This window comes from Cololabis saira, chromosome 23 (assembly GCF_033807715.1).
Source record: "Cololabis saira isolate AMF1-May2022 chromosome 23, fColSai1.1, whole genome shotgun sequence".
NCBI lineage: Eukaryota > Metazoa > Chordata > Actinopteri > Beloniformes > Belonidae > Cololabis > Cololabis saira.
Window position 1 is genome coordinate 2,883,546 of NC_084609.1, and position 17,504 is coordinate 2,901,049.

Genomic DNA, 17,504 nt, shown 5'->3' on the forward strand with positions numbered 1-17,504 from the left:
TATTATTATTATTATTATTATTATTACAGTTATTATTATTATTGTTATTATTATTATTATTACAGTTATTATTATTATTAGTGTTATTATTATTATTATTATTATTATTATTATTATTATTATTATTATTATTATTATTATTATTATTATTTTCATTATTATTACTATTATTATTACAGTTACTACAGTTATTATTATTATTATTATTATTACAGTTATTATTATTACAGTTGTTATTATTATTATTATTATTATTATTATTATTATTATTGTTATTATTATTATTATTATTATTATTATTATTATTATTATTATTGTTATTATTATTATTATTATTATTATTATTATTAATAATATTATTAATAATATTAATATTATTATTACAGTTATTATTATTATTATTATTATTATTACAGTTGTTATTATTATTATTATTATTATTATTATTATTATTATTATTATTATTATTTGGTGTAGCCTTATGATACTTCATTTGTTCTTTTTGTTTATTCTATTCTGTTAAAAGGTAAGATAATCTTTCTGCTTCAAGCCCAGACCTTTTCAGTCAAAACAATCGACCAAAGAAAAACCTGTAAATATTTATTATCTTGTTTATTGATTTTTATAAAGACTAACGAACTAACTCTCCCCTGCAGAACCGGCCTCCGTCTCCGACGTCTCCGTCTCCAACGGCGGCTCGTGTGACGCCCTGCGGGTGTCGTGGCGTCCGGCGTCGGGCCGGGTCGACAGCTACCTGGTCCGGCTGCAGGACGGGAAGACGGTGGTCCACGCTCTGGTTCTGCCGGGCTCGGCGCCGCCCGGCTGCTCCTTCAGCTCGCTGGTGGCCGGACGGCTCTACGCCGTCGTCATCGTGACGCGCAGCGGAACCCTGGAGAGCAGCGCTACGGTCACGGCCCGGACCCGTGAGTTCTGGGTCTGGTTCTGTTCTGGTTCTGGTTCTGATAAACTTCAACTTCATCCCGGGACCCGTCTGTCTTTCAGAACCAGCCACGGTGGAGAACCTCACAGCCGTCCACTCAGGCAGACCCGACTTCCTGAAGGTACTAGACCGACCCGGTACCGGTACCTGACCCGGTACCGGTACCAGTTACCGGTTATTTTTTTTAATTTAATTTTTTTTTTTTTTTTAATTTTCTTTTTTATTATTTTTTTTTATTTTATTTTATTTTTTTATTTTTCTTATTTTTATTTTCCTTTTATTTTATTTTTGTATTTATTTATTTATTTTTTTTTATTCGTTTTTTTTTTTTTACGTTTTTGAATTAGTGTATACATTCTTTTTTCTTTTTTTTATTTATTTATTTTCTTTTTTATTATTATTTTCTTTTATTTTAAAATTGTATTACTTGCGTATAAAGCCCAAAACGGCTTAGCTCCGCATTATTTGCAGGACCTGATAGTGCCTTATGTTCCTGGCAGAGCTCTCCGTTCTCAGAGTGCAGGTTTACTCGTAGTTCCTAGAGTATCTAAATGTAGATTTGGAGGGCGGGCGTTCTGCTATCAGGCACCATTACTATGGAACCAACTTCCAATCTGGGTTAAGGAGGCTGACACCACCTCCACCTTTAAAACTAAACTTAAAACCTTTCTGTTTAGTAAAGCCTATAGTTAGTGTTTAGTAAACCTCTAGCTGGTGTTGGTAAATCTCTAGGTAGTGTAAACTCTAGTGTGTTAGAGTCAGTAGTCATAGTTGCAGCTATAGAACAAGACTATAATAGTTAGTCTCAAATATAGCTTGGTGGTAGATATGCTGCTATAGGCCTATGCTGCAGGGGGGACCGACATGATCCAAAACGTACGAAAAAACGTACGATAAAACGTACGAAAAAAACGCACGGAGAAACGTACGAAAAAATGCACGACAATCTACGAAAAATCGTACGAAAAAACGTATGAAAAAACGTACGAAAAAATGCACGAAAAAACGCATGAAAATCGTACGAAAAAACGTATGAAAAACCGTACGAAAAAACGCACGAAAAAACGTACGAAAAAATGTACGAAAAAACGTACGAAAAAACGCACGAAAAAACGTACGAAAAAACGTACGAAAAAAAAACGTACAAAAAACATACGAAAAAAAAACGTATGAAAAAAAAAACGTATTAAAAAACGTACGAAAAAAAACGTACGAAAAACGTACGAAAAACGTACGAAAAAAACATACGAAAAAAAACGTACGAAAAAAAAACGTACAAAAAACATACGAAAAAAAAACCTATGAAAAAAAAACGTATGAAAAAAAAACGTATGAAAAAAAACGTATTAAAAAACGTACGAAAAACGTACGAAAAAAACATACGAAAAAAAACGTACGAAAAAAAAAACGTACGAAAGAAACGTACGAAAAAAAACGTACGAAAAAACGTACAAAAAAACGTACGAAAAAACGTACGAAAAAACGCACGAAAAAACGCACGAAAAAACGCACCTACGAAAAAACGTACTAACAAAAAACTTACAAAAAACGTACAAAAAAACGTACGAAAAAAACGTATGAAAGAAATGTACGAAATAAACGTACGAAAAAAAACGTACGAAAAAAACGTACGAAAAAACGTACAAAAAAACGTACGAAAAAACGCACGAAAAAACACACGTACGAAAAAACGCACGAAAAAACGTACAAAAAAAAAACGTACAAAAAACGTACGAAAAAACGTACGAAAAAAAACGTATGAAAGAAATGTACGAAAAAACGTACGAAAAAACGTACGAAAAAATTTACGAAAAAACGTACAAAATAACGTACGAAAAAACGCACATGTTTGCAGGCTGGAGCTTCAGGAGCTGCGTTCTGGCCTGCGGCCCCCCCACCCCCATCCCCCCTGGTCATCCCGCTGCTGCTTCCACCTGCCTGCGCCTTTTTTTCTTATTTTATTTTATTTTATTTATTTATTTATTTTTAATAGTATTTATTTATTTATTTATTTATTTATTTATTTATTTATTTATTTATTTATTTATTTATTTATTTATTTATTTATTTATTTATTCTTGTATTTATTTATTTATTATTTTATTAATTTATTAATTTAATTTACCAGTTCCCGGTGCCTCCGTGGTCACGTTACTCTCCTGTTTCCAGGTCTACTGGTTCTGACCCGGTACTGGTTCTGACCCGGTACTGGTTCTGACCCGGTACTGGTTCTGACCCGGTACTGGTTCTGACCCGGTACTGGTTCTGACCCGGTACTGGTTCTGACCCGGTTCTGGTTCTGACCCGGTACTGGTTCTGACCCGGTACTGGTTCTGACCCGGTTCTGACCCTGTTTCCAGGTGTACTGGTTCTGACCCGGTACTGGTTCTGACCCGGTTCTGACCCTGTTTCCAGGTGTACTGGCGTCACGCTGCCGGGGATCTGGACCGGTACCTGGTTCTGATCCGGTTCAACCACCAGGTTCTGCAGAACCGCAGCGTCTCGGCCGGAAACAACGAGGTGGTGTTCTCGGACCTGGTACCGGGCCGGCTCTACACCGTCACCGTGGAGACGAGGAGCGGAGGATACGCCCGCGCCGCCGACACGCACGGACGCACCAGTGGGCTAGATATAATATTAAAAATAATAAATAATTATAAATATGTTACACGCACGGACGCACCAGTGAGATAAATATTAAACTAATACATCATTAAGAATAATAAATAATTAAAAATATGTTACACACGGACGCACCAGTGGGTTAAATATTAATATTAATTAACTAATACATCATTAAGAATATGTTACACGCACGGACGCACCAGTGAGTTACATACAATATTAATAAAAATAAATAATTAAAAATATGTTACACACGGACGCACCAGTGGGTTACATACAATATTAATAAAAATAAATAATTAAAAATATGTTACACACAGACGCACCAGTGAGTTACATACAATATTAAAAATAATAAATAATTAAACATACAAATAATTAAAAATATGTTACACGCACGGACGCACCAGTGGGATACACATAATATTAAAAATAATAAAAATATTAAAAATAATTAAAGCTGCAAGCAGCGACACGCACGGACGCACCAGTAAATATTAAACTAATACATCATTAAAACTAATAAATAATTATAAATATGTTACACACGGACGCACCAGTGGGTTAAATATTAAAAATAATAAATAATTTAATATATGTTACACACGGACGCACCAGTGAGATAAATATTAGAACTAATAAATCATTAAGAATAATAAATAATTATAAATATGTTACACACGGACGCACCAGTGAGATAGATATTAGAACTAATAAATAATTTAATATATGTTACACACGGACGCACCAGTGGGTTAAATATTAAACTAATACATCATTAAAACTAATACATCATTAAGAATATGTTACACACGGACGCACCAGTGGGCTACATACAATATTAATAAAAATAAAAATATTAAAAATAATAAATCATTAAAAACATGTTACACACACAGACGCACCAGTGAGATAAATATTAAAACTAATACATCATTAAAAATAATAAATAATTATAAATATGTTACACGCACGGACGCACCAGTGAGTTACATACAATATTAATAAAAATAAAAATATTAAAAATAATTAAAGCTGCAAGCAGCGACACGCACGGACGCACCAGTGAGATAGATATTAAACTAATAAATTATTAAAAATAATAAATAATTATAAATATGTTACACGCACGGACGCACCAGTGGGATAAATATTAAAATAATAAATCATTAAAACTAATACATCATTAAGAATATGTTACACACACGGACGCACCAGTGGGATAAATATTAAAATAATAAATCATTAAAACTAATACATCATTAAGAATATGTTACACACACGGACGCACCAGTGGGTTACACACAATATTAAAAATAATAAATAATTAAAAATAGGTTACGCCCACAGAGCTAAATCTTAGGGCGACATATTTTAGAAAATAATTTATTCTGAAAGAATAAATAAATAAAAAGGGAAATGTGAGTCGACTGATCGTCAGTTACTGTCCCGGTGTTTTAACTTATTTACTTATTCAGATCAATACAAATGACAATATAAACAATAACAATATAATATCAAAATCACAGTATTAAATAAAATAATATCAATATTTCAAAATACGCTAATAACAATACATTCACTAAATATTTCAATGTAAAATCAATAGGCTAATAGAATCACAATAAACATAAAATAGGTGGTTATGATTAAAAATGATCAATTCTATATAAGGCTAATGAAACTATGCGTTCTATATTTATAGTATCTACAATTCTTATTATCTTATAAAACAATGATATTATTCCCTTATGCCTTTAGTCACACAACAATTAACTCAATAATATAATCAATCATTTATCCTTTACATGTGACGTGTTACAGCCCGGTTGCCATGGCAACGGTAAACTGCAGCGCTGCTAATCAGCTAGCGGAAAATGAATAAAACACAGAAAATATAAACAACAAAACACTAAAATGATATGGTAGTCGTATATAAATATCAGCTGAGTCAGGCAAACGTTTGTAACATTAATTTATGTCATTAATGTTTGTGAAACCTCCGTGTTTCCTGCAGTTCCTGCCGCCGTGGGAAACCTGTCGCTAGGCAACGCAGGAACGACCGAGCTGAACGTGACGTGGAGCCCCGCCCCCGGAGACGTGGACCACTACGAGGTGAAATTTCGGAAATTCCGACTTTTTTCTCAAAATTTCAACTTTTTTCACGAAATTTCGACTTTTTTTCTCGACATTTTGACTTTTTCCTCAAAATTTTGACTTTTTTCACGACATTTCATGCGTTTTTGACATTTCGACTTTTTTTCGTCGAAATTTCGACTTTTTTCTCAAAATTTCAACTTTTTTTCGTCAAAATTTCAACTTTTTTCTTGAAATTTTGACTTTTTTCTCGATATTTTGACTTCTTCCTCAAAATGTTGACTTTTTTCACAACATTTCATGCGTTTTTGTTGCGTTTTTGACATTTCGACTTTTTTTCGTTGAAATTTCGACTTTTTTCTCGATATTTCCACTTGTTTCCCGAAATTTTGACTTTTTTCTCGAAATTTCGACTTTTTTCTCAAAATTTCAACTTTTTTTCGTCAAAATTTCAACTTTTTTCTTGAAATTTTGACTTTTTTCTCGATATTTTGACTTTTTTCCCGAAATTTTGACTTTTTTCCCGAAATTTTGACTTTTTTTCTCGACATTTTGACTTTTTCCTCAAAATTCTGACTTTTTTCATGACATTTCATGCGTTTTTGACATTTCGACTTTTTTTCGTCGAAATTTCAACTTTTTTCTCAAAATTAAACTTTTTTTCGTCAAAATTTTGACTTTTTTCTCAAAATTTCGACTTTTTTTCTCGACATTTTGACTTCTTCCTCAAAATGTTGACTTTTTTCACAACATTTCATGCGTTTTTGTTGCGTTTTTGACATTTCGACTTTTTTTCGTTGAAATTTCGACTTTTTTCTCGATATTTCGCCTTTTTTTTCTCGACATTTTGACTTTTTTCACAACATTTCGTGCGTTTTTTAGTGCGTTTTTGACATTTCGACTTTTTTTCATCGAAATTTCGACTTTTTTCTCGATATTTCGACTTTTTTCTCGATATTTCGACTTTTTTCCCAAAATTTCAGCTTTTTTTCTCGCCATTTTGACTTTTTTCACGACATTTCATGCGTTTTTTGGCGTTTTTGACATTTCGACTTTTTTTCGTCGAAAATTTCGAATTTTTAAAACGAGGTGAGAGGCCCCGCCCACAACGGTAGACAGCTGTCAATCACAGGTCTGTGATGTCATCAGGCCTGTGATGTCGTTACCCATGATGCCCCTGTCCCCCCAGGTGTCCCTGCTGTTCAACGACACCCGGGTGTTCCCCCCCGTCACCCTGGGCTCCCAGAACCAGCACTTCCTGTTGACGTCCCTGACGCCCGGACGGCTCTACAAGGTCCTAGTGTCCACCTTCAGCGGGCCGCTGCAGACGGCCCAGCGGCTGGAGGCCCGGACGGGTGGGTGGTCCTGGTTCTGGTTTCAGGTCCAGGTCCTGGTCCTGGTCCTGGTCCTGGTCCAGACCCTGACCCAGGTCCCGTTTCTCCACAGTTCCCAGCACGGTGGGGAACCTGCGTCTGGTTCCTCAGCGCGGCAGAACCGAGTCTGACGGGGAACTGAAGACGACCTGGACGCCTGGAGACGGAGACGTGGACCTGTACGCCGTGTCCCTGAGCACCACGGTGAGACCCGTCCTCTAGTCCTGTAGTCTCTCTCTAGTACCTCTAGTACCCTGGTCCTCTAGTCCTCTAGTCCTCTAGTCCTCTAGTCCTCTAGTACCCTGGTCCTCTAGTCCTCTAGTCCTCTAGTACCCTGGTCCTCTAGTCCTCTAGTCCTCTAGTACCCTGGTCCTCTAGTCCTGTAGTCTCTCTCTAGTACCTCTAGTACCCTGGTCCTCTAGTCCTCTAGTCCTCTAGTCCTCTAGTCCTCTAGTACCCTGGTCCTCTAGTCCTGTAGTACCCTGGTCCTCTAGTCCTCTAGTCCTCTAGTACCCTGGTCCTCTAGTCCTGTAGTACCCTGGTCCTCTAGTCCTCTAGTCCTCTAGTCCTCTAGTCCTGTAGTACCCTGGTCCTCTAGTCCTCTAGTCCTCTAGTCCTCTAGTCCTGTAGTACCCTGGTCCTCTAGTCCTCTAGTCCTGTAGTACCCTGGTCCTCTAGTCCTGTAGTACCCTGGTCCTCTGGTCCTCTAGTCCTGTAGTACCCTGGTCCTCTAGTCCTGTAGTACCCTGGTCCTCTAGTCCTCTAGTCCTGTAGTACCCTGGTCCTCTAGTCCTGTAGTACCCTGGTCCTCTAGTCCTGTAGTACCCTGGTCCTCTAGTCCTGTAGTACCCTGGTCCTCTAGTCCTGTAGTACCCTGGTCCTCTAGTCCTCTAGTCCTGTAGTACCCTGGTCCTCTAGTCCTGTAGTCCTGTAGTACCCTGGTCCTCTAGTCCTGTAGTACCCTGGTCCTCTAGTCCTCTAGTCCTGTAGTACCCTGGTCCTCTAGTCCTGTAGTCCTGTAGTACCCTGGTCCTCTAGTCCTCTAGTCCTCTAGTCCTCTAGTCCTGTAGTACCCTGGTCCTCTAGTCCTCTAGTCCTGTAGTACCCTGGTCCTCTAGTCCTGTAGTACCCTGGTCCTCTGGTCCTCTAGTCCTGTAGTACCCTGGTCCTCTAGTCCTCTAGTCCTGTAGTACCCTGGTCCTCTAGTCCTGTAGTACCCTGGTCCTCTAGTCCTCTAGTCCTGTAGTACCCTGGTCCTCTAGTCCTGTAGTACCCTGGTCCTCTAGTCCTGTAGTACCCTGGTCCTCTAGTCCTGTAGTACCCTGGTCCTCTAGTCCTGTAGTACCCTGGTCCTCTAGTCCTCTAGTCCTGTAGTACCCTGGTCCTCTAGTCCTGTAGTCCTGTAGTACCCTGGTCCTCTAGTCCTGTAGTACCCTGGTCCTCTAGTCCTCTAGTCCTGTAGTACCCTGGTCCTCTAGTCCTGTAGTCCCCTGGTCCTCTAGTCCTGTAGTACCCTGGTCCTCTAGTCCTGTAGTACCCTGGTCCTCTAGTCCTGTAGTCCCCTGGTCCTCTAGTCCTGTAGTACCCTGGTCCTCTAGTCCTGTAGTCCCCTGGTCCTCTAGTCCTGTAGTACCCTGGTCCTCTAGTCCTGTAGTCCCCTGGTCCTCTAGTCCTGTAGTACCCTGGTCCTCTAGTCCTGTAGTCCCCTGGTCCTCTAGTCCTGTAGTACCCTGGTCCTCTAGTCCTCTAGTCCTGTAGTACCCTGGTCCTCTAGTCCTCTAGTCCTGTAGTACCCTGGTCCTCTAGTCCTGTAGTACCCTGGTCCTCTAGTCCTCTAGTCCTGTAGTACCCTGGTCCTCTAGTCCTCTAGTCCTGTAGTACCCTGGTCCTCTAGTCCTGTAGTACCCTGGTCCTCTAGTCCTCTAGTCCTGTAGTACCCTGGTCCTCTAGTCCTGTAGTACCCTGGTCCTCTAGTCCTGTAGTACCCTGGTCCTCTAGTCCTGTAGTACCCTGGTCCTCTAGTCCTGTAGTACCCTGGTCCTCTAGTCCTCTAGTCCTGTAGTACCCTGGTCCTCTAGTCCTCTAGTCCTGTAGTACCCTGGAATACATGGAGGTGTACATTTTGTGCGTTTTTTCGTGTGTTTTTGACATTTCGACTTTTTTTCCTTGAAATTTTGACTTTTTTTTTCAAAATTTCGACTTTTTTCGTCAAAATTTCAACTTTTTTCTCGAAATTTCCACTTTTTTCTCAAAATTTTGACTTTTTTTCGTCAAAATTTCGAATTTTTTAACCACCTATTTTGTGTTTATTGTGATTCTATTAGCCTATTGATTTTACATTGAAATATTTAGTAAATGTATTGTTATTAGCGTATTTTGAAATATTGATAATATTTTATATAATACTGTGATTTTGATATGATATTGTTATTGTTTATATTGTCATTTGTATTGATCTAAATAAGTAAATAAGTTAAAACACCGGGACAGTAACTGACGATCAGCGACTCACATTTACGTTTTTATTTATTCTTTCAGAATAAATGATTTTCTAAAATATGTCGCCCTATGATTCAGCTCTGTGCGCGTAACGTATTATTTATTATTTTTAATATTTGTATTATTTTTAATATTGTATGTAACCCACTGGTGCGTCCGTGTGTAACATATTCTTAATGATTTATTAGTTTTAATGATGTATTAGTTTTAATAGTGTAACATATTCTTAATGATGTATTAGACTTTTTTTCCGAAATTTTCACTTTTTTCTCGAATTTTTGACTTTTTTCCCGAAATTTTGACTTTTTTCTCCACATTTTGTATGTTTTTTCACAACATTTCGTGCGTTTTTGACATTTCGACTTTTTTCTCAAAATTTCGACTTTTTTCTCAAAATTTCGACTTTTTATCGTCAAAATTTTTTCCCGAAGTTTCGACTTTTTTTCTCGACATTTTGACTTTTTCCTCAAAATTTTGACTTTTTTCACGACATTTCACGCGTTTTTGGTGCGTTTTTGACATTTCGACTTTTTTTCGTTGAAATTTCGACTTTTTGGAATACATGGAGGTGTAACGGTGGTGCTGGTACCCTGGAATACATGGAGGTGTAACGGTGGTGCTGGTACCCTGGAATACATGGAGGTGTAACGGTGGTACCCTGGAATACATGGGGGTGTAACGGTGGTGCTGGTACCCTGGAATACATGGGGGTGTAACGGTGGTACCCTGGAATACATGGAGGTGTAACGGTGGTACCCTGGAATACATGGAGGTGTAACGGTGGTACCCTGGAATACATGGAGGTGTAACGTGGTACCCTGGAATACATGGAGGTGTAACGGTGGTACCCTGGAATACATGGAGGTGTAACGGTGGTACCCTGGAATACATGGGGGTGTAACGGTGGTGCTGGTACCCTGGAATACATGGAGGTGTAACGGTGGTACCCTGGAATACATGGGGGTGTAACGGTGGTACCCTGGAATACATGGGGGTGTAACGGTGGTGCCCTGGAATACATGGGGGTGTAACGGTGGTACCCTGGAATACATGGGGGTGTAACGGTGGTACCCTGGAATACATGGGGGTGTAACGGTGGTACCCTGGAATACATGGGGGTGTAACGGTGGTACCCTGGAATACATGGAGGTGTAACGGTGGTACCCTGGAATACATGGAGGTGTAACGGTGGTGCTGGTACCCTGGAATACATGGGGGTGTAACGGTGGTGCTGGTACCCTGGAATACATGGAGGTGTAACGGTGGTACCCTGGAATACATGGAGGTGTAACGGTGGTGCTGGTACCCTGGAATACATGGAGGTGTAACAGTGGTACCCTGGAATACATGGGGGTGTAACAGTGGTACCCTGGAATACATGGAGGTGTAACGGTGGTACCCTGGAATACATGGAGGTGTAACGGTGGTACCCTGGAATACATGGAGGTGTAACGGTGGTACCCTGGAATACATGGAGGTGTAACGGTGGTACCCTGGAATACATGGAGGTGTAACGGTGGTACCCTGGAATACATGGAGGTGTAACGGTGGTACCCTGGAATACATGGAGGTGTAACGGTGGTACCCTGGAATACATGGAGGTGTAACGGTGGTACCCTGGAATACATGGGGGTGTAACGGTGGTACCCTGGAATACATGGAGGTGTAACGGTGGTTCCCTGGAATACATGGAGGTGTAACGGTGGTACCCTGGAATACATGGAGGTGTAACGGTGGTGCCCTGGAATACATGGAGGTGTAACGGTGGTACCCTGGAATACATGGAGGTGTAACGGTGGTACCCTGGAATACATGGAGGTGTAACGGTGGTACCCTGGAATACATGGGGGTGTAACGGTGGTGCTGGTACCTGGAATACATGGAGGTGTAACGGTGGTACCCTGGAATACATGGAGGTGTAACGGTGGTACCCTGGAATACATGGAGGTGTAACGGTGGTACCCTGGAATACATGGGGGTGTAACGGTGGTGCTGGTACCTGGAATACATGGAGGTGTAACGGTGGTACCCTGGAATACATGGGGGTGTAACGGTGGTACCCTGGAATACATGGAGGTGTAACGGTGGTACCCTGGAATACATGGGGGTGTAACGGTGGTACCCTGGAATACATGGAGGTGTAACGGTGGTACCCTGGAATACATGGAGGTGTAACGGTGGTACCCTGGAATACATGGAGGTGTAACGGTGGTAACCTGGAATACATGGAGGTGTAACTGTGGTACCCTGGAATACATGGAGGTGTAACGGTGGTACCCTGGAATACATGGAGGTGTAACGGTGGTACCCTGGAATACATGGAGGTGTAACGGTGGTACCCTGGAATACATGGAGGTGTAACGGTGGTACCCTGGAATACATGGGGGTGTAACGGTGGTACCCTGGAATACATGGAGGTGTAACGGTGGTGGTGGTACCCTGGAATACATGGAGGTGTAACGGTGGTACCCTGGAATACATGGGGGTGTAACGGTGGTACCCTGGAATACATGGGGGTGTAACGGTGGTGCTGGTACCCTGGAATACATGGAGGTGTAACGGTGGTACCCTGGAATACATGGGGGTGTAACGGTGGTACCCTGGAATACATGGGGGTGTAACGGTGGTACACTGGAATACATGGAGGTGTAACGGTGGTGCTGGTACCCTGGAATACATGGAGGTGTAACGGTGGTACCCTGGAATACATGGAGGTGTAACGGTGGTGCTGGTACCCTGGAATACATGGAGGTGTAACGGTGGTGCTGGTACCCTGGAATACATGGGGGTGTAACGGTGGTACCCTGGAATACATGGGGGTGTAACGGTGGTACCCTGGAATACATGGAGGTGTAACGGTGGTACCCTGGAATACATGGAGGTGTAACGGTGGTACCCTGGAATACATGGGGGTGTAACGCTGGTACCCTGGAATACATGGAGGTGTAACGGTGGTACCCTGGAATACATGGAGGTGTAACGGTGGTACCCTGGAATACATGGAGGTGTAACGGTGGTACCCTGGAATACATGGGGGTGTAACGGTGGTGCTGGTACCCTGGAATACATGGAGGTGTAACGGTGGTACCCTGGAATACATGGATGTGTAACGGTGGTACCCTGGAATACATGGAGGTGTAACGGTGGTACCCTGGAATACATGGGGGTGTAACGGTGGTACCCTGGAATACATGGAGGTGTAACGGTGGTGCCCTGGAATACATGGAGGTGTAACGGTGGTACCCTGGAATACATGGAGGTGTAACGGTGGTACCCTGGAATACATGGGGGTGTAACGGTGGTACCCTGGAATACATGGGGGTGTAACGGTGGTACTGGTACCCTGGAATACATGGAGGTGTAACGGTGGTGCCCTGGAATACATGGGGGTGTAACGGTGGTACCCTGGAATACATGGAGGTGTAACGGTGGTACCCTGGAATACATGGAGGTGTAACGGTGGTACCCTGGAATACATGGAGGTGTAACGGTGGTACCCTGGAATACATGGAGGTGTAACGGTGGTACCCTGGAATACATGGGGGTGTAACGGTGGTACCCTGGAATACATGGGGGTGTAACGGTGGTACTGGTACCCTGGAATACATGGAGGTGTAACGGTGGTACCCTGGAATACATGGAGGTGTAACGGTGGTACTGGTACCCTGGAATACATGGAGGTGTAACGGTGGTACCCTGGAATACATGGATGTGTAACGGTGGTACCCTGGAATACATGGAGGTGTAACGGTGGTACTGGTACCCTGGAATACATGGAGGTGTAACGGTGGTACCCTGGAATACATGGGGGTGTAACGGTGGTACCCTGGAATACATGGGGGTGTAACGGTGGTGCCCTGGAATACATGGAGGTGTAACGGTGGTACCCTGGAATACATGGGGGTGTAACGGTGGTACCCTGGAATACATGGAGGTGTAACGGTGGTACCCTGGAATACATGGGGGTGTAACGGTGGTACCCTGGAATACATGGAGGTGTAACGGTGGTACCCTGGAATACATGGAGGTGTAACGGTGGTACCCTGGAATACATGGAGGTGTAACGGTGGTGCCCTGGAATACATGGAGGTGTAACGGTGGTAACCTGGAATACATGGAGGTGTAACGGTGGTGCTGGTACCCTGGAATACATGGAGGTGTAACGGTGGTACCCTGGAATACATGGAGGTGTAACGGTGGTACCCTGGAATACATGGAGGTGTAACGGTGGTACCCTGGAATACATGGGAGTGTAACGGTGGTACCCTGGAATACATGGAGGTGTAACGGTGGTACCCTGGAATACATGGGGGTGTAACGGTGGTACCCTGGAATACATGGAGGTGTAACGGTGGTACCCTGGAATACATGGGGGTGTAACGGTGGTACCCTGGAATACATGGAGGTGTAACGGTGGTACCCTGGAATACATGGGGGTGTAACGGTGGTGCCCTGGAATACATGGAGGTGTAACGGTGGTACCCTGGAATACATTGAGGTGTAACGGTGGTACCCTGGAATACATAGAGGTGTAACGGTGGTACCCTGGAATACATGGAGGTGTAACGGTGGTACCCTGGAATACATGGAGGTGTAACGGTGGTACCCTGGAATACATGGGGGTGTAACGGTGGTACCCTGGAATACATGGAGGTGTAATGGTGGTACCCTGGAATACATGGGGGTGTAACGGTGGTACCCTGGAATACATGGGGGTGTAACGGTGGTGCTGGTACCCTGGAATACATGGAGGTGTAACGGTGGTACCCTGGAATACATGGAGGTGTAACGGTGGTACCCTGGAATACATGGAGGTGTAACGGTGGTACCCTGGAATACATGGAGGTGTAACGGTGGTACCCTGGAATACATGGGGGTGTAACGGTGGTACCCTGGAATACATGGAGGTGTAACGGTGGTACTGGTACCCTGGAATACATGGGGGTGTAACGGTGGTACTGGTACCCTGGAATACATGGAGGTGTAACGGTGGTACTGGTACCCTGGAATACATGGGGGTGTAACGGTGGTACCCTGGAATACATGGAGGTGTAACGGTGGTACCCTGGAATACATGGGGGTGTAACGGTGGTGCTGGTACCCTGGAATACATGGAGGTGTACATTTCGTGCGTTTTTTCGTGTGTTTTTGACATTTCGACTTTTTTTCCTTGAAATTTCGACTTTTTTTTCAAAATTTCGACTTTTATCGTCAAAATTTCGACTTTTTTCTCGAAATTTCGACTTTTTTCTCGAAATTTCGACTTTTTTCCCGAAATTTTAATTTTTTTCTCAAAATTTTGACTTTTTTTCGTCAAAATTTCGACTTTTTTCTCGAAATTTTCACTTTTTTCTCGAAATTTCGACTTTTTTCCCGAAATTTTGACTTTTTTCTTGACATTTTCACTTTTTTCACAACATTTCATGCGTTTTTTCACAACATTTCGTGCGTTTTTGATATTTCGACTTTTTTCTCAAAATTTTGACTTTTTTCACGACATTTCACGCGTTTTTGGTGCGTTTTTGACATTTCGACTTTTTTTCCTTGAAATTTCGACTTTTTTTTTTTTCAAAATTTCGACTTTTTTCGTAAAAAATTTCAACTTTTTTCTCGAAATTTCCACTTTTTTCTCAAAATTTTGACTTTTTTCCTGAAATTTTAACTTTTTTCTCAAAATTTAGACTTTTTTTCGTCAAAATTTCGACTTTTTTCTCGAAATTTTCACTTTTTTCGCGAAATTTCGACTTTTTCCCGAAATTTTGACTTTTTTCTCGACATTTTCACTTTTTTCACAACATTTCGTGCGTTTTTTCGTGTGTTTTTGACATTTTGACTTTTTTTCGTCAAAATTTCGACTTTTTTCTCGAAATTTTCACTTTTTTCTCGAAATTTCGACTTTTTCCCGAAATTTTGACTTTTTTCTCGACATTTTCACTTTTTTCACAACATTTCGTGCGTTTTTTCACAACATTTCGTGCGTTTTTGATATTTCGACTTTTTTCTCAAAATTTTGACTTTTTTCACGACATTTCACGCGTTTTTGGTGCGTTTTTGACATTTCGACTTTTTTTCGTTGAAATTTCGACTTTTTGGAATACATGGGGGTGTAACGGTGGTGCCCTGGAATACATGGGGGTGTAACGGTGGTACCCTGGAATACATGGGGGTGTAACGGTGGTGCTGGTACCTGGAATACATGGAGGTGTAACGGTGGTGCTGGTACCCTGGAATACATGGAGGTGTAACGGTGGTACCCTGGAATACATGGAGGTGTAACGGTGGTACCCTGGAATACATGGGGGTGTAACGGTGGTACCCTGGAATACATGGGGGTGTAACGGTGGTACCCTGGAATACATGGGGGTGTAACGGTGGTACCCTGGAATACATGGAGGTGTAACGGTGGTACCCTGGAATACATGGGGGTGTAACGGTGGTACCCTGGTATACATGGAGGTGTAACGGTGGTACCCTGGAATACATGGGGGTGTAACGGTGGTACCCTGGAATACATGGAGGTGTAACGGTGGTACCCTGGAATACATGGAGGTGTAACGGTGGTACTGGTACCCTGGAATACATGGGGGTGTAACGGTGGTACTGGTACCCTGGAATACATGGAGGTGTAACGGTGGTACTGGTACCCTGGAATACATGGGGGTGTAACGGTGGTACCCTGGAATACATGGAGGTGTAACGGTGGTACCCTGGAATACATGGAGGTGTAACGGTGGTACCCTGGAATACATGGGGGTGTAACGGTGGTACCCTGGAATACATGGGGGTGTAACGGTGGTACCCTGGAATACATGGGGGTGTAACGGTGGTACCCTGGAATACATGGAGGTGTAACGGTGGTGCTGGTACCCTGGAATACATGGAGGTGTAACGGTGGTACCCTGGAATACATGGGGGTGTAACGGTGGTACCCTGGAATACATGGGGGTGTAACGGTGGTACCCTGGAATACATGGAGGTGTAACGGTGGTACCCTGGAATACATGGAGGTGTAACGGTGGTACTGGTACCCTGGAATACATGGGGGTGTAACGGTGGTACTGGTACCCTGGAATACATGGAGGTGTAACGGTGGTACCCTGGAATACATGGAGGTGTAACGGTGGTACCCTGGAATACATGGAGGTGTAACGGTGGTACCCTGGAATACATGGAGGTGTAACGGTGGTACTGGTACCCTGGAATACATGGGGGTGTAACGGTGGTACTGGTACCCTGGAATACATGGAGGTGTAACGGTGGTACTGGTACCCTGGAATACATGGGGGTGTAACGGTGGTACCCTGGAATACATGGAGGTGTAACGGTGGTACCCTGGAATACATGGAGGTGTAACGGTGGTACCCTGGAATACATGGGGGTGTAACGGTGGTGCCCTGGAATACATGGAGGTGTAACGGTGGTGCTGGTACCCTGGAATACATGGAGGTGTAACGGTGGTACCCTGGAATACATGGAGGTGTAACGGTGGTACCCTGGAATACATGGAGGTGTAACGGTGGTAACCTGGAATACATGGAGGTGTAACGGTGGTACCCTGGAATACATGGGGGTGTAACGGTGGTACCCTGGAATACATGGAGGTGTAACGGTGGTACCCTGGAATACATGGAGGTGTAACGGTGGTACCCTGGAATACATGGGGGTTTAACGGTGGTACCCTGGAATACATGGAGGTGTAACGGTGGTACCCTGGAATACATGGAGGTGTAACGGTGGTACCCTGGAATACATGGTGTAACGGTGGTACCCTGGAATACATGGGGGTGTAACGGTGGTACCCTGGAATACATGGAGGTGTAACGGTGGTACCCTGGAATACATGGAGGTGTAACGGTGGTACCCTGGAATACATGGGGGTGTAACGGTGGTACCCTGGAATACATGAAGGTGTAACGGTGGTACCCTGGAATACATGGGGGTGTAACGGTGGTACCCTGGAATACATGGAG

General features: G+C 42.7%; 1 protein-coding gene across 1 annotated transcript in view; it reads left to right on the forward strand.

Moving 5' to 3' along the window:
• Nucleotides 1-17,504, forward strand: part of ptprb (protein tyrosine phosphatase receptor type b) — a 135,183-nt gene that overhangs the window by 59,747 nt on the left and 57,932 nt on the right. The window contains exons 11-16 of the mRNA XM_061715181.1: nt 657-923; nt 1,003-1,061; nt 3,356-3,560; nt 5,583-5,680; nt 6,852-7,017; nt 7,109-7,239. Of these exons, the coding sequence (XP_061571165.1) occupies nt 657-923; nt 1,003-1,061; nt 3,356-3,560; nt 5,583-5,680; nt 6,852-7,017; nt 7,109-7,239 (926 nt within the window). The remainder of the gene's footprint in view (nt 1-656; nt 924-1,002; nt 1,062-3,355; nt 3,561-5,582; nt 5,681-6,851; nt 7,018-7,108; nt 7,240-17,504) is intronic.